This window comes from Natator depressus, chromosome 17, assembly GCF_965152275.1.
Source record: "Natator depressus isolate rNatDep1 chromosome 17, rNatDep2.hap1, whole genome shotgun sequence".
In the NCBI taxonomy this organism is placed as follows: Eukaryota; Metazoa; Chordata; order Testudines; family Cheloniidae; genus Natator; species Natator depressus.
Genome location: NC_134250.1, coordinates 12155531 through 12181934, shown reverse-complemented (window position 1 = coordinate 12181934; position 26404 = coordinate 12155531). Strand labels below are relative to the sequence as shown.

Here is a 26404-nt window from a genome sequence, read left to right as displayed (position 1 = left end):
GTATGTGTGAGAGAGAGCTGGGGCTGGGCGGGGGGGAGGCCTGGCTCAGGATCCCGCCCCCCCGTCCCGGGACGGCCAGGGGCACAGGGGGGATGTGTGGGATAGGGGCTGGCGGGGACTAGCTGGGTGCCTGGTTGGTAGAGTACATGATTCCCCGCCCCACACGCTGCCATTGGCACGGGGCGGGGGTGTGGGTGTGTATGGGGGGGGAGTCTGGCACATGATCCCCGCCCCACGGGCACAGGATGGTGCTGGGCGGGAAGGGGGGAGCTGGGGGCCGTGTTGGCGTTTGACACCTGATCCTGCCACTCCCCCCGGGGACCGTGAGTGGCTCACAGGGAGGGTGGTATAGGGGGGCTGTCAATGGCTCGGGGGGGGTGGACATGGGGCAGCGGGGGTCTGTGAGTGGCTCACGGGGGGTGGACATGGGGCAGCGGGGGGGGCTGTGAGTGGCTCACGGGGGGTAGAAGGAGGCTGTCTGGCTCACGGGGGGGTGGACATGGGGAAGCGGTGGGGGCTGTGAGTGGCTCGGGGGGTGGACATGGGGCAGCGGGGGGGCTGTGAGTGGCTCACTGGGGGGTTGGACATGGGGCAGCTGGGGGAGGTAGAGGGAGGCTGTCTGGCTCACGTGTGGGAGGAGGTTGGACGTGGGGCAGCGGGGGGGCTGTGAGTGGCTCGGGGGGTAGAGGGAGGCTGTCTGGTTCACGTGGGGGGGGCTGGACGTGGGGCAGCGGGGGGGCTGTGAGTGGCTCGGGGGGGGATAGAGGGAGGCTGTCTGGCTCACGTGGGGGGGGGCTGGACGTGGGGCAGCGGGGGGGCTGTGAGTGGCTCGGGGGGGTAGAGGGAGGCTGTCTGGCGGACGTGGGGCAGCGGGGGGGCTGTGAGGGGCTCGGGGGGGGGTAGAGGGAGGCTGTCTGGCTCACGTTGGGGGGGAGGGGGGCTGGACGTGGGGCAGCGGGGGGGCTGTGAGTGGCTCGGGGGGGTAGAGGGAGGCTGTCTGGCGGACGTGGGGCAGCGGGGGGCTGTGAGTGGCTCGGGGGGGGTAGAGGGAGGCTGTCTGGCTCACGTTGGGGGGGAGGGGGGCTGGACGTGGGGCAGCGGGGGGCTGTGAGTGGCTCGGGGGGGGTAGAGGGAGGCTGTCTGGCTCACGTTGGGGGGAGGGGGGCTGGACGTGGGGCAGCGGGGGGCTGTGAGTGGCTCGGGGGGGGTAGAGGGAGGCTGTCTGGCTCACGTTGGGGGGGGGGGGCTGGACGTGGGGCAGCGGGGGGCTCCCTCTGGTGGCAGCGGCCGCCGGCACTGAGGTCGCCGCGGCGCAGTCCGGCGGGGGGGGGGCGGGCCGGCCGGTGTATTTAAACCACCCTCTGCAGCCAGGTCCCTCTCACTCGCTGGCTGCCCTCCTCCTCCACCGCCGCCTGCCGCTGCGCTGGGCTCGGACCCCCCCCCTCCCCCGCGCCGGACCATGGCCCCGCCGTGCCTGAGACCCCTGCTGAGGTTCAAGTCCTTCGCCGTCCTCTTCTGCACGCCGCTGCTGCTGCTGGCGCTGCCCCTGCTCGTCCCCACCAAGGTAAGCGGCTGGGGGGGTCCGGATCGCTAGGAGCGGCCGCCTCGGGACCGGCCAGCCCGGGGGTGGGGGGGGGGCATGTGGTTCAATGCATAGATCACTTTTCGCTGCTAGCATAGCCCAGATTTCTCCGGGTTTCCCTCCGGGAGAGGGACCCCCCTCCCCCTTTGTTAATTGCACCAGCGATGCCCAAGGGGATGCTGGAGTCTAGGGCTGAACATCTCCTGCTTGCGCCCCCCCCCCCATTTCAGCTCGCTAGCGCTATGGGGGCTCCCCCTGTTGCTGCTCCTTGCCCATGCCCGCAGGACTGGCAGGGACTTCAGACCGAGCCAGGACCACAGCCCGGTTGGGGCCACGTTTTCACAAGCGCCCAGCATCAGTCCAGGGGAACAAGCTGCATCCCTTCCACCACCAGCTGGGACTTCTGGCCATCTGGCCGGGGGTGTCCTCACTGAGGGCATGCCAGCTCCCAAGTTATCTCCCAGTCCCTGTGTCACTACAACCTTTCATTCACTGGAAGGACAATGGATGGATTTCTGTCGAGAAATCCGGAGAGGGGGTTGTTTAAATAAATCCAATCAGTTGACTCAAACAGTTCAAATGGTGGGGGGGAAAGATTAGTGGTGGTGTTTTTTCACCTTTTACTTCCTGAAATGTAATTCCTCTTTGGGTGATCAGGTTAGTAAATGTCAAGTTTTAAGGACTAGATTAGGATCACTTGCAGGGTAGCCCTCAAACAAACACAAACAAAAATGGTATTTATGTCCCAGGCTATAGCTCAGTCTAGGTAGTAAATGTTACAAAAAGAGCCTCTGAAGTAGAATGAATGCAGACACAAACTAGTTATAAGAAACCCTGCAGTGCCAGGATCTGGCTCACCCACAGACTCAAACATGAAACATGCCATTTTTATCTTTGTTGTCTTACAACTTTGATACCAAGTTTTTGATCCACAAAGACATTGTTTCAAGTTCTGGCCCATGTATGTTGGTTTTTGTCAGAAGCATCCGCCTCCTCTCGTGGTTAGACCTGGCTTTACCGCTGACTTGCTGTGTTGACATCTCTGTGCCTCGGTTTTCCCATCTGTGAAACGGGCATAACACAGGCATGTTATGAGGTTTGATATTTGTAAAGCGCGTTGAGATCCTAGCATGAAAAGCTATGTAGGTGCACACCATTATTATTAACTTGTGAGAAGTAAAACATTGTGCCCGATGATTCACCGCTGTGTACCCTGGTGTAACTTGATTTCAGTGGAATCATGCTAGTGCCTTTTATCTTTTTTGTCTTTTTGGTAAAATCTGAAACCCATGTTTGCAGCAAATATTATAGTCTGGCATAGCTTTTAGGGTCTGTTCTAATTATAATGTGACAACTATTCATTTTTGATTGACCTACATTGCTCGACATATTTTAAACTTCAGAAAAACCTCAGGCATGTTTGTCAACAAAAAATGCCACCCCTTCTGGTTTACCTGTCTAATAACAGCCCTGCCTTTTGGTCAGCTCGAGAGACTCCAGTGGAAGAAAAGGAGGACGTGTGGCACCTTAGAGACTAACAAATTTATTTGAGCATAAGCTTTCGTGAGCTACAACTCACTCCATCGGATGCAAGTGAGCTGTAGCTCACGAAAGCTTATGCTCAAATAAATTTGTTAGTCTCTAAGGTGCCACACGTCCTCCTTTTCTTTTAGTGGATACAGACTACATGGCTGCTAGTCTGAATCCAGTGGAAGAGAAATTCCTATGAGTTGGGGGGGACTTCACTGATGTGGTTTAAAGATTAAAAGCTCTAGATAGATGGTAAATATTGTAGGATCAATGCCAAAGCTTGTGATAGGGCTGTGGTGTGCAAGAGTAGCAATACAGACTTCAGTAAAGAAGTTTGTAATTTATAAAATTTATAATTTAATGACAGGTTTAATGAGTGTCCAGTGAGGTATTTTGTATTCAGGTATTTGTATTCCTCTGAAACATGTCATCTTAACAGGAGCTTACAGGATTGCATAACAGTTTACTAGAATTCATCAATGATCACTTTCACAACTGCCCTCCAAGAGGACAGATTGTTTTCTGTCCCTGTTCAAAGAAGCAAAATCAACATTCTACAGTTGTTAGTGGTAATCATGACTATATTTTTCTAACCTTAGCGCTTGCTTTTCAGCTTTCTAAACCGGACTGTGCTTGAATTGGCTGGGTCTATAAGAGTTAATTTATAAGCATTGTTGTCTTTCTGAACTTTAAGTAAATTATTTACTCCACATTCTAGTGCTTCTATTGTGAAATTTGTTCAAGAGTAATATTTTCTTTCAGACCCTCACAGCTGTTTCTATTTTTCACACAGTGGCCAAATGCAATCACATGTGATAAATTCTAACACTTAGCTACTGCTGCAAAACCTAGAATCACATTATAAAGTCCTAGAAACCCTAATTAAGTCTCTTTCCTTGATATCTCTCCTGTACTGTAGCCTATGCAGAATTGTTCCTTACAGAGCATACTCAGTAAATAACCTCCTTCTAAGTTGATAAACATTTCCAATTGCTTGTAAATAACATTTTCTGCTCATATAAAGAGCTTCTCAGCAAAAATAAGCAACACATGCCTGCTTGTAAAAACACCTTACAGCACATTTGTGAATATCAACTTCCTGCCTGTTTGTTTTGCCCTCCCCCCAAATCCTTAAGACCCTACAAACTGTTATTATAAACACAAGCAAACTGTGAACTATGGAGCATTTACACCTGAACCAAAATGTTTACAGTCAGTTTATGAATACTTACTTCTCATAAGAAAATTGAATTTACAAACCCTAGCATCACTAGGCTATAAAAATGTCTCAACAACAGTTTAACTGGACATGTTCAGAGATTTCTAATCCAGACAACCCCCATGTTAAGAAAACATTATCATTTCAGAGAAATAATTTAATACCTATAATATAATGACCTTCAGTCAGATGAAAGATTTTTCAAGGGACTACTAGTGATTTTTGGTATCTCAGTTGTCAGGTGTCCAACCTGAGACCCTTAAGGAGGCCTTATGTTCAGAAAGGCAGCGTCGGTCCTGTGAAAATCAGGCCTCTTTTAAGTGTCTTAAGATGAGCACTTGAAAACGGAGACATCCAAAATCATGAATTGCTTCTACACATCTTGGCCCGTAGGCATGGAAGCTCCTGCTTGAATCAAATGCCAGTTTGACAGCTGAACATTTAAGTTAGCCATATGTTTGCATATCTATGGAAATTCTGGATTTTCCACCCGCTCAGCTTTGGCCTGCAGTCCTTGTGCATTTAAAATGCCCCTAGCTTTGCCCATGCATTGTTTTCCAGGCCAGGCTTTAGGATGTGATGTGAATGTTCACTTAAGCTAGTTTCTGAATAACCGATTGAGCTGTAAAGATCAAATGTCTCTTTCAGGATTTGGCTTCTTATGGAGATGGGCCTGGATCCAATTAAATCCAATGGGGAATTACAGGTATTTGGCACCACTTAGGATCAGGCCCAAAATTCACTTCAGGAGTGAAATCCTGGCCCCATTGAAGTCTGTGGCAAAACTTCGATTGAGTACATTTTTGCCTTTACAATTTAGCAGATTGTATCAGCTGGGTGTCTAAGACTATTTTCTTGGAGAAGAAAACAACACTTCTATTAAAAAGCTCTTTTCCCTCCCCTAAGAGACCACTTGATTAGAGCGCTGCCATTTATATCCTGGGATCTACTGGGAGACCCGCTGCATTCAGCTACTCACTTGATTTCCTGTCGCTTAAACCCTTGTTTGCTTGTATTCCAGGAGGCCAAGTGTGGCTATGTCATCATCCTTATGGCTGTGTACTGGTGCACAGAGGTCATCCCATTGGCTGTCACAGCTCTCCTGCCTGCTATATTATTTCCGATGTTTGGAATCCTGGAGTCTAAAAAGGTAAGGATTGATTCTAGGTCAGCCTAGGTTTACTCATAAACTTCAGGGGCCCAGACCAGCTTAGACCAGCATACTCCAATGCACCAATGTTTCGCAGCCTATCACATTGGCTGAGTTGCTTTTCATCATGAAGGTAGCACTGATAATATCACCTTGTGTGGGTTACACTGCTACCCCTGAGTTCTGGTGCAGGTCAGGATCTGGATAGATTTCATCTGCGTACTGGTTTCATTGAGAAGATTTGAGCTGGAGTGAGTCAAATCCTGGAAGCAAGTTTTTAAAATGACATTTTAGCAATCGTATGCAGTGTAGCTGTCTCGGTCCCAGGATACTAGAGATACAAGGTGGGTGAGGTAATATCTTTTATTGGACCAACTTCTGCTGGTGAGAGAGACAAGCTTGCCAGCCAGACATGTGGCTCGAAAGCTTGTCTCTTTCACCGACAGAAGTTGGTCCAATAAAAGATATTACCTCACCCGCCTTGTTGTTCTAGCTATTAACATCCCCTCATCTGTATATATTGGACATAGGATTCTTTTTCACTTCCTACTCTTTATGGTCATGTGGTGTTGCTGTGTGCTGTTAAATGAGCACTGTGCTCTACCCTAGAGGTGGCTGCACTTTGTGGTGAGTGAAGGGATTCCTCTGTATATAGTTTGTAAAGTGCTTTGGGATCCTTTGAGATGAAATGTACAACATAAGTCTGATTGCTTTCTGCAAATTATTATCTATATTACAATAGCACCTGAAGGCACCCACCAAATTTGGGGAACCATTGTGCCAGGTGCTGTATAAACACATGGTAAGTGGTAGTCCTATATCTGAGGGGCTTCCAGTCTAAACACCCAAGATGGATGGGGAAACAGAAGCACAGAGAGGTGAAGTGACTTGCCCAAGGTCACACAGGCAGTTCCTGGCAGAGCCTAGACCAGAACCCAGGCCTCCTGGGCTGGGACTCAGTGCTCTATCCCCTGGAGACACTGTCTTTTTTAGAACAAGCTCTACTGCATTTTGTAAGGAATTGTTGCCTTTCATAGTGAAATAGGTGTGCTGCTGGACACATATTGGACTCTCCCACCTTAACATCCATCCCCTAAAGCTCTTTCGCATGCCAACCTCAATATTCAGCAAACAAACTTGATGGTGAAATTCTACAAAAAGATACAAAACCAACTACATGGTGTGGATTGTGTCCTTCTGTAGTACCTGGTCCAAACATAGGAGAATAACCTACTACTGCTGCCACCCATGGAGTTATTCTTTCAGTGGTAGAGATCTGTGCTTTGGTGCTGAAACTCCTGAGTTCAGACTTCTGAAAAGCCAAGGGATCATTTCAAAAGTGACTCCCGATCAGGGACTCATACTTTGGGAGATCTTAGGTGCTTGAGACAAGATACTTTTAGCAGGGGATGTATGTAACATGCTGCCAAAGAGTGTGCTGTGTCTTCCTTTAGTAGCTGATTGTCATAGAGGATAACAGCCCACTACTTTTGCCAGCAAATGGGCATACTACTTGAGCTGGAGTGGTGGAAGTCTGTGTTTTGCTTCTGAAAGTGCCGGGTTCAGTCCTTTCTAATGACCTGTTGGGGTAGGATTATGGGGCTGATTTTTAGAGGTACTGAGTGACCTTCTGAGCCTTAACATCTCTGAGAATCAGACAGCATACGTGCAATACTTAAAGCTACTATACTTCTTATAGTACATGTGAACAGTTATTTATATTTCATTAGCATCTAGTGGCCCCAACCATCAGAGGCCCCTTTGCAGTAGGCACTGTGCAAACCAGATAAGAGACAGCCCCTGCCCAAAGCAGCTCAGCATCTAAATAGATGAATGGAATTGAGGAAATGTACAGGGCTTGCTCCTGCTCCCACTGAAGTCAGTGGGAGTGGAAAAAGGGCCAGAATACCTTGGCTGTTGACAAATCCAGGCACCCACTTGTGAATCAGACACTGATAGGCAGTTCCTCTCATTGCAGGTGTGTATGCAGTACTTGAAGGACACCAACATGCTGTTTGTCGGGGGGCTGGTTGTGGCAGTAGCCGTGGAACACTGGAATTTGCATAAACGCATTGCACTGAGGGTCCTGCTGATCGTCGGAGTGAAGCCCCCACTGTAAGAGGCCATGTTACACCTGCCTTTCTATCTGTCTGTTATCCGGAGCAACCAAGCTTAGCAGAAGCATCTTCAGATGCCAGGAGACGAGGGGGAGAGTGTGAGAACTGAGTCACGCAGAATGAAGGCGACAAAAGCCTCAGATGTTTCACTTGCTCTAGGACGGGCTTCCAGAGGTTGTGTATGACCGCAGGAATGATGCAATGTTTGAAAGCCCAGGATGGCTGCAAAGGAAGACGCTCATCATTCAGCTTCCATTGACGTCAATGGGAGTCTTTCTGTTGAATTAATGGGAGCATGGTTCTGTTCTGCTCTAATCTGTACAGGTTCTTTTATTACACTCATCACTATAGTATCTGCTCAGGCCCTTAGTGCCTTGGTCAGTGTGGGTTTCAAGTGCCCAGTGAAGCTCCTAATGCTAGGTGTTCGCGTTTCCCATTTGGGGACACGGTGCCCTTGGATTGGATGTTCGGTTCCTGTTTGAGTCTGACTCTTTGGGGAGCCAGAGTAAAACCACCACAAGCAATAGACTAGAGGTCTCCTCTAGGCCCCACCTGGGCCTGAACCAGACCCAAGCCCACCCAAACCCACCCTGAGGGGGCTAAGTCATTTTCAACCTGACTGATCCTTCCCACAAACCTGAGGCAGTGCCGCCATGGGTCAGCAGGGTGGTAGCTGCATGCACCAGCGGCTGAACGCCCTGCTCCTGCCGGTGTGCTGCAGAGTAAGAGGTGCTGGACTCCTCCGCTCCTGGGGCAGCTGAGAGGAGCAGGCCGCGCAGCCACCGCCATGCCAGCCCCACAGGCAGGAGGAGAAGAGCTGACCCAAGCCTGAGCGGGTCCAGGAGTTTTCCCACCTGCCCTGCCCCAGACCCGACACTGGTGGTCCGGTCCCAGCGGGTTCAGGTTGTGAAGGGCTCTAGAACAGAGCTTGTAAGTGTGAGGCTGAATGCCCTGATAGCCTGTTAAGGCTCAGATCCTGCCCACCTCCCACCCCCCATGGCTCTTAAGTCCCACAGAATTGTTGTGCGTGGGAGGCAGGCAATGGAGAGATCACCCAGGGGGACTGAGCTCAGCCTGTAAGCTGGGGAGCTGACTTCCAGGGAAGCTCCTTCTTCATCTGCACAGAGCGAGCAGAGGGCAAATGCATAAGCCCCAGAAGGAGCAAGGACATGCCCAGTGGGACCAGCACAGCATAGGAGGAGTGCAGGGGTAACAGCTGCTACTACAGCCATGGGTAGTAATAGTGGCTATAAAGTGGCTGTGGCGGTGCTGCTCAGTCCGGGGGTTGCAGGGATGGTTTTATTCCCCATGACACCGGCAGAGATCGTCTGCGCAAATCCCCTGTGCTCAAGACACCAGGATTTGGCCCCCGTATTTAATCAGCATATCCGTGATGCCGAGATCCCTGTCGCCATTTTCATGAATGCCAAAAACCCGCACCCTGCTCCAGCCAATTATTAGCCGAGTGGAAGACGTACGTGGCGCCCGTTCTATGTCTTATTTACCCTGGTGCTGACGTTAGTGAGGGAGCAGCCGACACCACAGCTGTTCCATGTTATCCAGGATCCACCTCCCAAGTCGAGCTCACAATATCAGAGAGTGCAATTTTCCAGATTTCCAACAGTAATCAGAAGAGAGAAAGGCACCCTTGCTTGTGGTTCGCTATTGTGAAATGGCTGCTTTTACGCTGGCTAAATGATAAGTGCTTCTCGCTAGGGCTTACATGACAATGGAGTTTCTCACAGGGAGCTGCGTGGGGCTAACTACTCTGCTGGAGTGAGTCCAATGAAAGCAATGCAGCTGCACCAGCCAAAAATTGGGCAATGGTTTCCTTTCCTGGAACAGGTAGTACATGCCAGAGTGGGGCCTGCTATACAGGGTTGCCTGGAAGTAGATTGCGCTGGCTGAAAAGCCCAGAAAAGCTTTCATGGTTATTTTTCTTTCCTTCCTTCTGTTTCTCCATGTGCAGCCTGATGCTGGGCTTTATGGGAGTCACCGCCTTCTTGTCCATGTGGATAAGCAACACAGCCACTACCGCCATGATGGTCCCTATCGTCCAGGCTGTTTTGGATCAGATGAACAGTACAGAGCAAGACCGGACGATTACGGACCAGCCTGACGGGCAAGTGAATTCAGCGATCGAGCTGGAGGAGAAGAACGTTATGAGCCTGACGTCGGTGCAGGGTAAGGGGCCTCCGAGCGGGCTTAATCAGAGTCTGTTTCAATTGCTGTATAAAAGCCTGATTCAAAGCCTGCTGACTCAATGAAAAATCTCATACCGATGTCACTGGGCTTTGGCCCAGGCCCTAAGAAAGCCAGGAGCGGTATCCAGAAAGAAACCCATTAAATACATTAAGGCCCAAATTTTCAAAAATGGCCCCCAGTTCTGGGTGCCTCCCAGCTTTGGGTGCTCAGCTCTCGACACCTGGGGCTTAATTTTCAACTGTGCCAAACACCCCTTCGACCTCAGTGAGTGTTCAGTGCCTCTGACAATTACAACCAATGGATAACATTTTCAAAAGCACCTAAATGACTTAGGAGCCAAAGTCCCATTTTCAAAAGTGATTTTGGCACTGAGGAACCTAAGTGTCATTGAGAGGCAATGGGATTTAGGCTATCAAGTCATTGAGGCACATCTGAAAACTTTATCCACTCCCTTTTTGTTTTGTCCTTGATCAGTGGCTGTTTCTTTATGAAGCAAGTTGCAGGGGAAATGATTAAATAATGAGAAACTGGTAGAGTGTTGATTGAACAGGAGCTGCAGCTTCTCAATGAAGCTGAGCTGGTACTTGCACCCCCATGAAATGTATTCTCCCTCCTCCTGGGGATTCTTTGCCTCTCCACATTTGACAGTCTTTCTTTGTATTTTGGGAATTTCTGAGACCCTGATCCTGCAATAGGCAGGATTTTTTTCTGCATAGGCAGAACCCTGCACCCTTACTGAGTCCTAATGTCTTCGCAGGCACAGAGGATCACCCATGCAGAGCTCATTGTAGGATGAAGACCTAAAGTGCTTTTCAGGGGAGGAAGGACAGTCTACTTTAGGGGGTATGGCAGTAGATTGGGACTCAAGAAACCTGAATTTAATTAATCAGAAAGTGAATCGGCCCCAGATTCTGTCCGACTTCGGGTAAATCACTTTATCTCCCCTGTGCCTCAGTTTCTCATCTGCAAAATGGGGTTAGTACTTCCCTGCCTCCCAGGGAAGAGTTGGGAGGATAAAATCCATGAATGATTGTGAGGTGCTCAGGTACTGTGATGACGCAGGACATATAAATGCCTACACAGATTTCACTTGGTGCTTTGTAATAATGCTACCTATTTCTAACTTCAGAGCTGTTGTAATGGCAATAGATTTTATTTTTGTATTCAGTGATACACTATTAATATGGGTGCTTAATAAAAAAAAAAGTGGGGTCAACTGGTCTCAGTTTCCATGGTGATTTTACGCAGTCCAACAACATAATGTGTGTTTCCAGATGAGGTCCTCATCCACAAGAAGCAACAGGATGGACCCAATATTACTAGAGCAAATACAGGCCTGATGTAAGCAGACACAACTCCATCGATCTTAGCGATTCTACCAATACTGAATTGGATCCTATGTTTTCTCTGGATCTATTGGAAGCCTCCAATGTTAGTTGTGGGTTTCTGCCCTGGTATATGAATAGCACCATCACTGTAATATCTGAGCAGCTCCCAGATATTAATGAATTCACCTCACAACTCCTCTCTATGGTAGGGAAGTGTTGTTACCCTCATTATACAGAGCAGGAAACGGAGGCACAGAGGGTATGTCTACACTGTATTGTAAACCCAGGTCTGTGTGACCCGGGCTTGTGGACTCAGAGTTTCCAAGCCCATGCTTGAGGGTCCACACTGCATTGTAAACATAGGTTTACAATTGCTGGACCCAGGTCGCACAGCCACACTAACACATCCATTCTCCACTACACAGACCTTCTGACTTGGGTCTGCGGCTTGACCTGTGTCCACACTGTAGAATGGCAGGTCTTGGACCAGAGTCACAGTGGAACTTGGCCTTTGACCTACCCCCACTAGCAGGGTCCTAGGACCTGGGTCTTGAGCACTTGCCGACCCGAGTCAGATTGATTTGTGTGTAGACGGAAGGGGCGTTTGGGCTCAAACCTGAGTCGGAGCCCAGGTTTATCATGCAGTGTAGACATACCCAGAGAGGCAAAACAACTTTCCTAAGGTCTCACAGAAAGTCTGTGGCAGACCCTAATCTCTAGAGTCCCGATTCAGTGCCATAGCCACAGGACCATCCTCCCTTCTCTTTGCCATGAGCATTATTATAAGATGATATGAGGCTATAATCAACATAGCTTGGCATTAATTAAAATAAGAGGCATAGACAAATTGCAGCACCAAGAACATTGCCCCTGTTCTGAGTTTTTTGTCGCCACTGTTTTACGAAAGGCAAGTTCACGTTTGTTATTTCCAGTCATAGGTAACGGCCACGTTCCTGATGAACCCAAAGCTCCTGGGGATCGGGAAGTGAGGAAACGCGTCAGTAAGGGGATGACCCTATGTGTGTGCTATGCGGCTAGTATTGGAGGAACTGCAACACTCACCGGAACGGGGCCAAACCTGGTTCTGAAAGGCCAGATGAATCAGTAAGTTGTTCTTACCATTTCTCCTTCAGCCTCTTAAATGGTCTCACTCCGCTTTTTGACCAGCACAACTGAACGTCTTAGTTGGTGGCTGCTGATGTTGGCTCTAAGAGTTACCTGTGTGTATGTCATAATGAATAATGTATGTGATGTGCTTTGCCTAATCATCTTCTGCTCCACCACAAGTGAGTAGTTTGATATCTAAATCAGTTTCCCAGTCTGTCATTGTAGCCCACTGGGTTTAAGTCTACATTGCATTGTAAACCCAGGTCTGTGGGACCCGGGCTTGTGGACCAGGTGTTTCCAGGTCTGTGCTTGAAGTGTCCACACTGCATTGTAAAGCTGAGCTCGCAATTCCTGCACCCAGGTCTCTCAGCTGTGCTAACGCATTCATATTGCTCTACGCACACCTTCTGACTTGGGTCTGCAGCTTGAGCTGCGTCCATACTGCAAAATAACAGGGTTTGGATCCAAGTCACAGTGGAACTCGGGCTCTGACCTATCCCCCTAGCAGGGTCCTAGGACTTGGGTCCTGAGTGCTTGCTGACCCGAGTCAAACTGATTTATGTGTGGATGGAAGGGGAACTTGGGCTCAAACCTGAGTCAGAGCCCAGGCTTAATGTGCAGTTTAGACATACCCTGGGAGTCTTTGGAGTGGTTGCTGGTGGATTGCAGAGAACAAGTTGGTCACATGATGCTGGCTCCTCCTTGTTTCCATCTCTAACGGAAGGAATGGAAAGGGAAAATGCAATGAGAAACAGGTGACTGTGATTAACTCTTTTCATAATAGACAACACATAAAAAAGACAGCTAAAATACAGTCAATATTTCTGTAATATGATTTCTCCATGTAAGCTGTTGCTGTAGAAGCCACAGGAAAGTTATGGAAGAGGAGAGGCGGTATCTACAAGATGCTCTTTCTCTATTAAGATGTTGTCTTGACTATGCAATAGTTTGGGAACCCCTGATCTTAATGCTACAGTCTCTGTAGGGGAAATTCCAGTAGACTTCACTGCTATTCTTCTTCAGCTGATTTCTGCTGGAGAATCAGTAGCCCCAGCAGTCAGTAGACCACTAGGTTTCAAAAATCCATCTGGCCCAAATGGAACCAGTAGAAAATGTGCAACTGATATTTACAATAGTCACATCCATTACTGACTCTGAATGCAAAATTCCAGGCACAAAGTTAGAGACTGTTTTTAAAAATGTGTCCTAACTCTTTAGAAACTAAGAGCCAAACCTAGGTCCCATCAAAGTGAATGGAAGTTTTGTTGTTGGTTTCAACAGAAGCAGGATCATGCTTTAAATTCCTGTCTTCTTGAAGATCCCCTTAGTCCTAAAGAGTTAGGAGAAGGGAATGCTGAAAGCATAGGTGGTTGAGCAGATTTGTTGCAAGCAGAATATTTCCCAAAGTTTTTGATAGGGCACCTGTGGGTCTTTAAACTGGGTTTATGTCATACGGGTCCAAAACAGTCAAACACAAGTTATTTGGGCTCAATAAATGGGTAGCTGGATGAAATGCAATGAGGTGTGATATGCAGGTATTCAGACTAGATGATCTAATGGTCCCCTGTAGCTTTAAGCTCTATGCACACAGCAGACCATGTTGCTATTTTTCATAATTCAATTAATGTAAAACATTCTATAAAGTACAGTGGAAAATTCAGTCATGGCATTTACAGTCTGAAGTCCATGAGAGTCTTTCCACTGACTTCAGTTGGCTTTGGATGAGGCCCTTATGGGTGAGCGATGGATGAGCCCTGAGGCTCTTATATTATTCCAATTAGCACATATAGACGGGAGAATATACTCAAACGGTTTGACCTGGGTACAGAAACCATTGTTTTCTCTCTTCAGACTGTTCCCTGAAAATGGTGATGTCTTGAATTTTGCTTCCTGGTTTGGATTTGCATTTCCAAATATGCTTCTGATGTTGATGTTATCTTGGTTTTGGCTCCAGTTTTCATTCATGGGGTTCAAGTAAGTATAAAAATATAATGTTATGGGCCAGATCCTCAGCAGGTGTAAATCCGCTGTGAATCTGGCCCTCTTGGTTTGTCTTTTTATCATCAGGTACATGTTCCTGAGATTACATGATGCCTAGGTCTACAATCTGGAAGCAAAGTACTGTATAGACAAGGAATGACATACGTCACATAACATTGTATCTTAGTAGAAACTTCACATATGTACAACCGTCTGTGGTGAGATTGAACTGTGCTTGTTACAACCACATTTGTAATTAGTGTTTATTTTCTAGTAGAACCTAGAGTCCATAACTGAGATCGAGGCCCCATTGTGCCAGGCACTGTACACACACTTAGTGAGAGACAGTCTCTACCCCAAAGAGTTTATAATCTAACTAGGGGAGGGAAAACAGAGGCAAAGAGAGGTGAAGTGATTTGCCTAAGGTCACACAGTAGATCTGTGGCAGAGCCAAGAAAAAATCTAGCTCTCCTCACTCCCAGTGCAGGGCCTGGCCCCCAGACCACACATCTCAGCAAGAGATGGTAACCAGTGGCAGCTATGTGCAAAGGATAAGACAGGGGTTCACTTTATCGCACACTGCAGCTGTAGCCATTCTAGGCGATAGGTAACATGGTTCTGCACCCTACGTGGCAAGTGTCAAAGTGGATTCACTGGTAATTTTCTCTTGCAAGCAAATATTTACAACTTTTTTTTTTTTTTTTTTTAAGTTTTAGGGAAATGTGGGGCTGCGGGATGGAAAGAACTGACAAAGAGAAAGCTGCTTTCAATGTGCTCAAGGCAGAGCACCGGAAACTAGGCTCCATCTCCTTTGCTGAATTCAATGTCCTCATGCTCTTCATTCTACTGATTCTCCTGTGGTTTAGCAGAGACCCAGGCTTCATTCCTGGCTGGGCCACCTTCCTCTTCAATAAAGATGAAGAGTAAGTTTGAATCCTACAGTGTTTTGGCTGACTTAGTTATACTTTATTTGGCTCTACTCCCGTTTGATCCATAGGGGCATTTAATTCAGATCCTGTCTCAAGTCACACATGGAAGTTGTTTGATGGGTCTGATTTCTAGTTCTCATTTGTTGCATAGCACCAAACCACCAGATAATTGACAATCTCTGCTCTGAAGAGGCACACCTAGCAAGCGGGCCACAGCCTAAGACTAGCACAGCCAATGTGAGGGGAATTCATGCTGTTTCTGTCTCAATCCAATTTGTTTATTCATTTCTATTAGCCCTTCAATTTTATGAGTTAAGATCAGATTGAACATCATTTTAATATGCAGTAAATGTCATGTGCGAAGGAAATCTATCCGGCACCCACAAGGAAATTGATTCAGAGATTTGAAAGGCTTCTCCATCTTCCTCCTATGCTCCTAACCTTGCACCCTAGTTTTAAAGGGAAACATAATTAAGACCATTTCTTGCCACACCCCACCCGTGCTGCAGTGTTTGAATTCATTTGGCTGCCTGTCGAAGTGTCTTTACTCATCTCACATGCACCAGTCTCACTTGCGACCTGATGTTTATGATGATGATTTGTTTATTAAACTGCTTGTTTATTATTGTTTGTTAAAAATGCACCAACTACACTAAAGAAAATATATGCATAAGTGAGACTCTCTTTTCTTTGAAATATGAAAGAAACATGTTAAATATCTATGCCCTGGGTGTTGTTTTGAGGACTTGGTATTTGCTACGGTAGAACATTTTTCAAAAGTACATAAGTGACTTTGGAGCCTAAATCCATTTTCAAAAGTGATTTAGGACCTCCCAGCTTAGACACCTAAGGGTAGGTCTACACTGTAGTCGGAGGTGTGATTGCACTATGGGTAGATATACGTGAGCCAACTTTAATCTAACTAGCTTGGGTACCAATAGCAGTGAAGCCAAAATAGCTTGGACTTGGGCATAGCCTAGCTACCTGAGAAAGTACCCATGTACAACATGTGTTTCAGTCACACCTCTGATTGCAGTGCGGATGCACACTAAATCCCATTGACTTTTAGTGAGACTTAGGGCTTGTCTATACTTACCATGGATCGATGCTGCAGCGATCGATCCACCGGGCGTCGATTTAATGGGTCTAGTGAAGACTTGCTAAATCGACCGCTGATTGCTCTCCCATCGACTCTGGGAGTCCACCGGAAAAAGAAGCATTAGGTAAGTCGACGGGAGAAACTTGCAATACTCTAGATACCACAGTAAGTCGACCTAAGCTATGTCAACTCCAGATACATTATTCATGTAGCTGGAGTTGCATAACTTAGGTCGACTTAAACCCGCAGTGTAGACCTTCCCTTAGACTTGTTAGTGCCCAAGTCACTCTTGAAAATGGGACTTCAGCTCCTTAGCCACTTAGTCTGCAAAGGAAATATTTTCAAAGGGCCTAAATCCAAGCAGGGTTCTAGTCCTGGCATTCATTCAACCTTTGACAAGTTAATTAGCATTCCGTGCCTCAGTTTCCCCTGGATACTAGGAGGATGATAATACTTCCCTACTTAACAGAAGGGTGGTAGAGAAGACACTTTGAGATCTTTCAATGGAAGGCATAACGGAATTGCAAAGTGATATTAAGTAAGATGATACAAATGTGGAGTTTTGCAAGTCTGGATATCAGAATCTGCAATATCAGGGTACAAAACGTTGCTAAATTCTTAAAGACCGATTAGAGAGATTGTATAGACAAAAGCAAAAAGGACTTACAGGTTACCATGTACTAGGACAATGGTATGGGTGTGTGCTGGATGGATGCCCTGTACTGAGACAATAGTACACATGCTGGAGGCATGCCATGTCTTGAGACAATGGTGTACCATATCCTGCTAACCTGCCCTCTGCTTTTTCTTTTAGGTACGTTACTGATGCCAGTGTAGCTCTCTTTGTTGCACTACTACTGTTCATAGTTCCTGCCACTAAACCCAAATTCAACTGCTGTAGTCAAAACAGCTTTAGCCCTGACCAGAACGGAGAAGGTAATGGAAGGAGAAATTGACAATATTGATGCTTGTCTTGGAGCTTCCCCCCTAGCCAGCCTAGCTTTGTGATTCTGTGGTGAGATCACAACTCACCGTGCTGAGATTGTGAAGCCATTTCTCAGCTCCCGCTGATGGCGCTAGAAGAAGCGCTCCTTTGTGACTTAGGGCTTGTCCACAGGAACCATGAGCGTACTGCAGACTGGGGTGTAAATCTACCCTAGGCCAGCCTGCCATGTGCTGTCTGTGCAGACCCTGCTGCTGCATGCTAAATGTTCCCTAGTATACACTGTCCTACTCCTGTTTCAAAGCAGGGTAGATCAGAGTGCGCTGCGGAACTTTCAGTGTGTGTCCGCATGGAGCCTGGGGACAGTGAGTGTGCAAAAGACTAGTGCAAGGCACATTCACACTCCAGCTTGCTGCGAACTAAGTGTTTGTATAGATAAGCCCTTAGTGCGCGCAGTTCCTGGGAGCTAATCCCACTTAGTTACTGCTGGCATTTGACCATAACCCTTGTATATCACTGTTCACCTGAAATGGGCAGTTTTCTCACTAGCATGCCTGTCCTGGGCTATCACATACACTGTGTGTCATTGGGTTCTAGCGCTTCCTTTGCACTGGGGTGGTAGTAAGTGCACATCCGAGTGTATAGCCTTGGAAAATGTAGGTGTCTTCATCTTCTCACAGCATTCTTTGCTCTGCTTTTATCTTTTTAGTGATGAAAGAGCCCTTTTTCCCAGCCCCGTTGCTAAACTGGAAGGTGGTTCAGAGGAAGATGCCCTGGAACATCGTGCTGCTGCTAGGAGGAGGATTTGCCTTGGCCAATGGAAGTGATGTATGTCCTCACCTCTAGGTGCCATTGAGTCTAAGGGTGACCTTTCTGCTCTGCTTTTTGGTCCCTTGTTAGTAGTAACAGGTCCAAACCAAAGCGGCATCTGAACCAGTGCTTAATTTGTGCCAGGGCTTGCCAGGGCTGAGCCCCGCCACCTCTGGGCTTGGCACTTCATAGCCCCAGCACCGCTGGGCTTGCTGCATCAGTTATGAATGCAAACAAAATTGCTTGAGAGACGGCATCTCTTTCATTACAAATTAAGCACTGATCTGGACAGTAACTTGAACAATTTAGCAGCTCAGCCCGTTCTCTATTTATTAGCATAATTGTTCTCTGGTTAGGATGGGTGCGCCTCAGGGATTGAACTCCAGGAGTTCAAGTGCTTCTCCAAAACACCTGAGCCTCCAGAATCTGCAATATTGATAGGAAATCTTCCTTGAGGTTTCCTTAGCACAAATAGCAGGAGAGCGGCCTTCCTTGTTGTCTGTTGTCACCCCCAGTTCTACTCCTGGCCAGACAACAGAAGTGCAGCAATGCATCTAAGAGTTTCAGAGCTGTTTTGGATTTGTTTAGAAGGGATGTAAATCTTCATACTTCAGGGCATAAACCAAACACTTACTGAAGGGATTAAGGAAGCAACTCTCTCTTTAGGGGCAGGTTACTCCATAATCATCCACTAGGGCAGTGGTTCTCAAACTTTAGCAACCTGAGGACCCCCATTTTGATTTACATTTTTCTGGGGACCCCAAAGCCCCCTGCTCAGCCCCAAGGCCTCACTCCTGCCCACCTCTTCCCACCCCCCCCACTCACTCCATCCCCCCTCCCTCCATTGCTCGCTCTTCCCCACCCTCACTCACTTTCACCAGGCTGGGGTAGGGGGTTGGGTGCAGGAAGGGGTGTGGGCTCTGGGAGGGAGTTTGGGTGCAGGAGGGAGTGAGGGGTGCGGGCTCTGACTGGGAGGGAGTTTGGGTGTGGGAAGGGGTGCGGGCTCTGGGAGGGAGTTTGGGTGTGGGAAGGGGTGTGGGCTGCGCATTCGGGGAGGGAGTTTGGGCGCATGAGGGGATGCGGGGTGCGGGCTCTGGGAAGGAGTTTGGGTGTGGGAAGGGGTGCGGGCTCTGGGAGGGAGTTTGGGTGTGGGAAGGGGTGTGGGCTGCGCGTTCTGGGAGGGAGTTTGGGTGCGGATGGGGTGCAGGCTGTGCTTTCTGGGAGGGAGTTTTGATGTGGGAGGGGGTGTGTGCTCTGGGCTGAAGCTGGGGTGCGGAAGGGGGTGAACGGTGCAGGCTCCAGTCAGACAGCGCTTATCGCGGACCCCAGTTTGAGAAACGCTGCGCAAGGGGGTTTCTTGACCCTTTCTTTGAAGTGTGTGGTAGTGACTGCCATCAGAGAGAGGACACAGGACTCGCTGGGCCACTGCTCTGATCCAATGTTCCAAACTTCAGAAAACATTCAATTCCGCTCTAGAAATAGGCAAGGATTTGCAAGAACCCTGACTCCATGAAACCTGTTCCACACATCCCTGTTGAGATGGGTCTGAATCAGAATCCCAGATCCTCAAACTGCCAAGCTTTGAGGAAGTTCACATCCCGATCCCAAACTTTGTGGCTGGGCTGCCCTTAAATGATGGGCCAGACCAAAGCCCTAGATTGGAACATTGCCCAGGCATTGAAACAGGAGGATCCAAAGTATGGTGGTTTTGGACTGCATAGCAGAAAACATTTGTAAGCCACTGGAGTTAATCTCTGATAGTATTCATGAAGGAAAACACAGTCAATCAATTCAGTGCCTTCAGAAGCCTTAGCGATTCTTTCAGTGATTCCTCTGAGCAATTCATTAAATGTTTGCAGTTGTGTGGCTTCCTTGGTCTCTGGTATAACTCAGTATTGAACTTCTATGTGGCAAAAATGTGAGTACTTTCTGACCAGAATATGAGAGAATAAATCCGACATAATTTCCAACTGGCAGGGAATCTCCTTCATTATTATTATTATTTATTATTATTTAAGAAAGATCACAATACTTGTTCTATAAATGACCTGGTTTGTTTGCTCTTGAATGATCTAACCACTAATGTCGATGGCGTGTTTTCATATGTGTATTTGGATTTGGCAATACATTCCATGCAGTAGGAGCTACTATGGATGGCCTAGAGTTCTGTGTCTTCCTGAAATGCTCCTCTTGATTTTTGTCAGGCTTCTGGTCTGTCGAAATGGCTGGGTGATCAGATGACCCCATTGCACGCTGTCCCACCATGGGCCATTGCAGTGATACTTTCACTTGTTATTGCTGTCTTCACCGAATGCACCAGTAATGTAGCTACGGCCACCCTTTTTCTACCTGTCTTTGCGTCCTTGGTAAGATTTTTTTCTTATTGGGTTTTCTCACTGCTGATCTGGAAAATTGATTTAAAAATCAAGGAAAAATTGATAAAGTCTTTAAAAATGGAGCAATACCACATTTAGTGCCATAAGCCAAGGGACTTTGTATGCAAATAGGGTTACTCCAGAAAGCATCTAGCAAACAACCCATCAGATAGCAAAGCTGGCTCTAGTGCTGGGGAAAAAAAAGGCCAGACTTGCAGCCCTGGAGTCCTTTATTTATCCACAGGATAGGTATCAAACAGGCAGCGGCACTGCAAACTTCCCTGGCACTGCCCTGCCACTGTGCATCAACCTTGATGGTCCAACTCTTGGAACGAGAAAGTAATTCAGCCTCCTTGGCCCCTCTCCTGAGATTGCCTATCAGGAGGCCAGTTAATGCCAACTGCGATGGTGGTTTGTGTGATGCGGGCACTTGTCCACGGGAAAGTGGACTGAGCCACCAACTCATTTAAAATAGCTTACCCAACACCAGTCAGCTGGTGAGGATTTTTGGGCACTCGAGCTGTATTCAACCAGCAGCTTGGAGGTTAAAAGTCCTATCTTGCATCCCCCCTATGCGCTCGGGAGTCCCCACCAAAAACATTTCACTTCTTTAGTCTCTCATTCAGGGGCGCATCACTGAAGTCAATAGACCCTAAACACAAGCTTAAAATTAAGCACATGTGAAGTACGTAACCGTATGCATATGCTTAAGTGCCATTGAAGCCAATAGGGATAGACTTAAGCATGTGCATAAATGTATTTCTGCCTTAGAGAGGGGCACGTTTAGTACTGAGGGCTTGGGTTTTCCATTGCCTTGCACCTTGTGTGCTCATTTACCCCAGTGCAAAGTGAGTATAAAATGTGTGTAAAGCCCCACTATTCTGAGTTTAACATTTTACCCCCACTTCGCACAGGTGTAAATGATGACCCAAGGTGTAGGGCAATGGGGCCTTGAACCTCGACTGTATATAGTTGGTGAAACACTTTAGGATCTCTTGGGATTACAAATGCCGTGTACATGTAAAATGTTATTTTTTCTCTGCTGTGACAGTCTTCCTGCAGGGCTCTAGATTTTTTTTTTGCCTAGATTTTTGTTCTCCTTTGTTAAAATCCAACACTCTTCATTCATTTTCTTGGATGTTTCAGCCATCTCTGTTTCTTTTGCTAGAGCACTGAAGACAAGAGCATCCTTATAGGGTTCATTGTGCCATTTCTGCAGAACAGAATATTTTTAAACTCTAAGAAGACACACAAGGAGAGGAATAAAAATGGTCACAGCCTTTTTTGAGCAGAGTTGGCACCACAGCAAATAGATAGCTTTGTCTTTATTTGTAAAGAGTTTGTCTTTTCTTTTAAGTAAAATTATCCTGACCCAGGCTGCTTAGCTGGCAGTGACTTAAATTGACACGCAAGTTCTGGGGACTGGAGAATCCCACAAAACAGGCATAATGTTTAAAAGTTTTGCTCTGTGAGCCTAGTAATTACAATCAAGTCCCTGTGTCGCTCTGACAAACCCTCTCAAAGTGTTGGTAGAGATCAAACAAAAGAACTCCATGTACATTTGACCAGAACCCCAAATTATACCATGCAGAGGGGAAAAAAAGCATCAAGTATCTGCATCTGCAGTCAAAAGTGAATTGTGAAGTGAAATAAAGCAGCCATGTAGAAAGTCGCGTTTAGGAGAAAAAATTCCATGTGTGGGAATGTAGAAGTTAATGGAACCTATCCAGTGTGGTCAGCTCTGTAAATACAAAACTGGAGAGAATACCTAGAAGATCCAAGAGGACAGAGCAGAGCTATAACTAGGAATTTTAGCGTCCAGGGCGAGCAAGCATATCTATGCCCCCCTGGGGTTTTTTCCGGCATTTCTCCACCCGCACAGCTTTGCACCCTGGGCAGCTGCCCTGCTCACCCTGCACTGGTTATGGGCCTGGGACAGGCATTGTATATATTTTATTTAGAAGAGGTGGACAGTAATAAAATAAGAATGTAAAGCCAGCATGAGGAATATGATTCATCAAATGCATAAACAGGTTTTTAAAATACAACAGATATTAAATGGCGACTCTGGAGATACTTAGTTGAATGCAATTTCAGGACAAGTGAAACCTGCCTTTTCAGAATTCATATAGAGTGCGATTCAGTGTATAGTGAAGTAATAATGAAATTTGGCACTCTTTGGACCAGATCCTCTTCTGGCATAAATTAAAGCAGCTTCACTGGAGTCTGTGAAGTTACACACATTATACCAGCTGAAGGTCTGGACCTCCGACCTTCTTTCCAAACCTCACAGGGAGGTCGTTGAGGATAAATACATGTTAAGGGCTGTTATAAAGCGGACTGTCACCAATTGTCCTCCATGTTGACTGAAGGTAGGACAAGAAGTAATGGGCTTAATCTGCAGCGAGGGAGATTTAGGTTAGATAGTAGGGAAAACTTTCTGACTGTCAGTGTAGCTAAGATCTGGAATAGGGTTGCAAGGGAGGCTGTGGAATCTCCATCATAGGAGGGTTTTAAGAACATGGACAAACACCTGTCAGGGATGGTCTAGGTTTACTTCATCCTGCCTCAGTGCAGGGGGCTGAGACCTTTAAAAGTCCCTTCCAGCCCTACATTCCTAAGATTCTGTGACTGAGGCTCTCAGATACTATGCTAATGAGGGCCCTATAAGTACCTCAGATACATAGATAGAGCACCTTCAAAGGGCTTTGAAAATGTTATGGAGCCAAATTCTGCCCTCAGATATGCCTGTGCAGTCGCCTTTGGGTTGGATGGGGAATTGGGTGCCCCACTAAGGGCAAAATTTATTATTATTTTAGTGCCTAGGAGCCCCAGTCGTGAACTAGGGCCCCATTGTGGTAGGTGCTGTTAAAACGTAGACCAAGAAAATTTAGCCCTAATCCTTTACCCTAAACCTCATAAATACCCCGTGAGGTAAATAAGTGTTTGGTTTACATTTTACAATGGTATCCCCATTTTACAGATAGGGAATTGAGACAGAGTTCTGGAGGGCCTGATTTTTCAAAGGTGCTGAGCACCTAGAGCGCCCATGACTCCAGCTGAAGTGGTGGGTGCTCAGCAGGTCTGAAAATCAGGCCTTCAGGGTGGGATTTTCAGAAGAGATCAGTGCTGGCCTAGAACCACCCCCCTTGAAGTCAGTGGTGAAATGCCCATTGCCTTCAATGGGAACTGAGCTAGGCCAATGCTGAGCACGTCTTTAAATCCCACTCCAAATGACTTGCCCAAAGACACAGAGTCTGTGCCAGATCCAGGATTAGACCTGAATACTTCCTATCATCTAGTCTTGCATTCAAACCATTAACCCATGTCCCTCTCTCTGGAAATAGGATGGGAGCCTTGACCCACATGGATAACGTGCAGAGTGCAATACGCAGGTCTGGTTAGAATGACTTTTCTGTTTAGCGAAGCAGTCCTTTGCTACGAGAGGAGTCCAGCGCGTCATGAATATACTGTTCAGAAGTGACTCATACGGGGGCGGGGGGGATGAACAGACCTGTTGTGTCTGTGGGATCTCACAGGCTTTCCGCCTGCTTCTATTTCTGAACAGCACTAACTCTACGTCTGGTCTGTTTCCCCCCCAGTCGCAATCAATCGAGGTCAATCCCTTGTACATCATGATCCCTTGCACTCTCAGCGCCTCTTTTGCCTTCATGCTACCTGTGGCGACCCCTCCAAATGCGATAGTGTTTTCCTATGGTCACCTCCGGGTTTTGGACATGGTAAGGTGATGACGACGATTCCCTGGTAATTTGCCTAAGCTTTCCGTTGCCCTCTTCCGTAAATATCATGGATGTCGCCTAGTTTTATGGTCCTGCATTTCCAAAGCTCCCTTGGCTGTCGAGAGATACGTGTAAACAACCTCAGCCTCTCATGCTACCGCCCCGTTTTGTGGTCGCGTTGTAATAGGAACCCGCATGTAAAAAGCAGTGGCGCTTCGCTCCAAGTAATTGCCATGCGGGATAAAATTGCTGATTCTGCAGTCTGTCGTTTGGCCTTTTATACATACAGGGTAAAACTGTGCTCACTGCAACCTCGGTGCCTTCAATAGGTTTGCGTCAGCGTCACAAGGGGCCTGATCCTGTGCCCATTGTGGCCAATAGCAAAACATCCTCCTCCAACGTGAGTAAGATTGATCCTGCAATTGATAGGGTGCAGGCGAACTGCTGCACCAGGCAGAGATACACTGAAGTCAATGGGGCTCTCTGCAGTCCACCCATGTGCTGGATTGGAGTCTAATCTGCACCGATGCAGCTGCGCCACTCTAAGCTCGCTCGTGTAGCCGCTCTACCATTGGCTTCATTCCTCCAGCCCCTGCAAGTGACCGTCGCTATGTCAGTGGGAGAAGCTTGCCCGCTAACATAGCACTGTCCACACCAGCACTTAAATCGGCATAAATTATGTCACTTAGCCGGAGTGGCTAATTCACACCTCTGAGCAACATAACATGTCAACTTAAGCTGTAGCGTAGCCATGGCCTCATTGTGGCAGAATCCGGCCTTTAGCCAATAAATGCATCTTGTTTGACAACAAGGTGGGTGAGGTAATATCTTTTGTTGGACCAGCTCCTGTTGGTGAGAGAGAAACAAGTTTCCGAGTTAATCCAGTAAAATATATGACCTCACCCACCTTGTCTCTCTAATATCCTGGGACCTACGTTGCATACAACAATGGATGCTATCTCGTTTCACAGTTTTTCAAGAGTCCAAACTAATTACAGAGCTAAGAGTTTGCACCGTGTTCCATGGCAGTTCCGTTTACGGAAGAACACCAAACAGCCAGCACAATGGTTCTCTTTCTGCTTTACTAGGATGAAGGGTCTAAGAACACCTTCAAGTTTCTTCATTGTGTTTATGCTCATGAGTTTATGCTCAGGTCTTTTGAGACTCATTTGTGCTGGCTTTTTTTTGTTTTTGTTCCCCTCCAGGCTAGATCTGGAATAGTGATGAACATTATTGGAATCCTCTGCATCACTTTGGCCATCAATACCTGGGGACGTCCCATGTTCAGCTTGGACACGTTCCCATCCTGGGCCAATGCCACAGCTGGAAAGTGAGCAGTGAAGAATTTATCAGAAAACCCAAAGGAACCCTAGTACTGTTTCCTCCTTGCCCCACGTCCTGTCTAGAGCCTTATCAGCACCTCGGATGCTGGGTTAGGATGAATGCAACCTTCTGAGGTCTAAATTTCAGGTCAAATGCAAATCAACTCCTTCCAGCTGTGACTGAGCCATAAGCACTGCTTCCACTCAGCAGTCTGAGGAGCTGTGTCCGTGTCATGCCTGTGATCTCTGGGTGCAAGATGGGGATGTAGCTCAAGATTTTACTTAACTTTATTAAATGGAAGAGAGGCTGTGCTGCTAAAAAAAAAAAAAAAAATGAATTGAACCTCCATGTAACTAGTGTGCGTTTGGAAATCATTAGCATCGGACGCCGCGTACAGTCTGAGGCCTGCTGCCGTTCCTTAATGTCCTCCAGTGTCCGCCAGTCCGTAACCACGCCAAGCGTCCCGGCTGTCACTGGCAGGCTAATGCAGGAATGGTTCATTTAGACTGGGCTCAGCAGTGCAGTGAGAACTATTCCTTCCGAGTACAGAGCCAGCAATGTTCCCTGAGGCCTTGTCATCACTCCCAAATGCTCGCAGTGAAGAGTCGGGTTGACTAATACCGGGCTGACTGACCATGACTTGGCATCAGGCAAGGCTGAGTCATGGTCAGCTTCGTGTTGGTGCAAGTTGCACTCAGAAGTATGTGTGGTTTCAGCAGGGCAAGTACTTTTCTTAGACAATGTGGAAGTGATCAAGATGGGCAGCAAGACTTCCAGGTGTGGTCAAACCTCCTGGATTAACCCTTTAAGTGCCTACCGGCAGAGCGCTAGTTAACTCTTTAATTCTGGGGTGAAGACAAGGCCGCAAAGACCAGCTTTTAAGTAGGAACACGCTTCCAACTTGTATCAAAGCATAGCAATAACCAGAGAGTGAATTTAAAGCTATTTGTGGACTGAGTCCTGAAAT

At 47.4% G+C, this 26404-nt stretch overlaps 1 protein-coding gene across 2 annotated transcripts; it reads left to right on the top strand.

The window, feature by feature from the left end:
- Positions 1-1454: 1454 nt before the first annotated feature.
- SLC13A5 (solute carrier family 13 member 5) lies at positions 1455-25783 on the top strand. 2 transcript variants are annotated; one of them, XM_074974487.1, is made up of 12 exons: positions 1455-1564; positions 5353-5481; positions 7460-7596; positions 9568-9782; positions 12064-12235; positions 14090-14212; positions 14929-15141; positions 17061-17182; positions 17899-18017; positions 20204-20365; positions 23977-24114; positions 25320-25783. In XM_074974487.1, exons 1-12 carry the CDS (start codon positions 1460-1462, stop codon positions 25446-25448), a joined length of 1764 nt encoding a protein of 587 aa, XP_074830588.1. In that variant the 5' UTR covers positions 1455-1459; the 3' UTR covers positions 25449-25783. The 2 variants fall into 2 exon arrangements, with proteins under 2 accessions (XP_074830588.1, XP_074830589.1); XM_074974488.1 differs by having other exon boundaries at positions 23977-24139; positions 25320-25455.
- Positions 25784-26404: the final 621 nt, after the last annotated feature.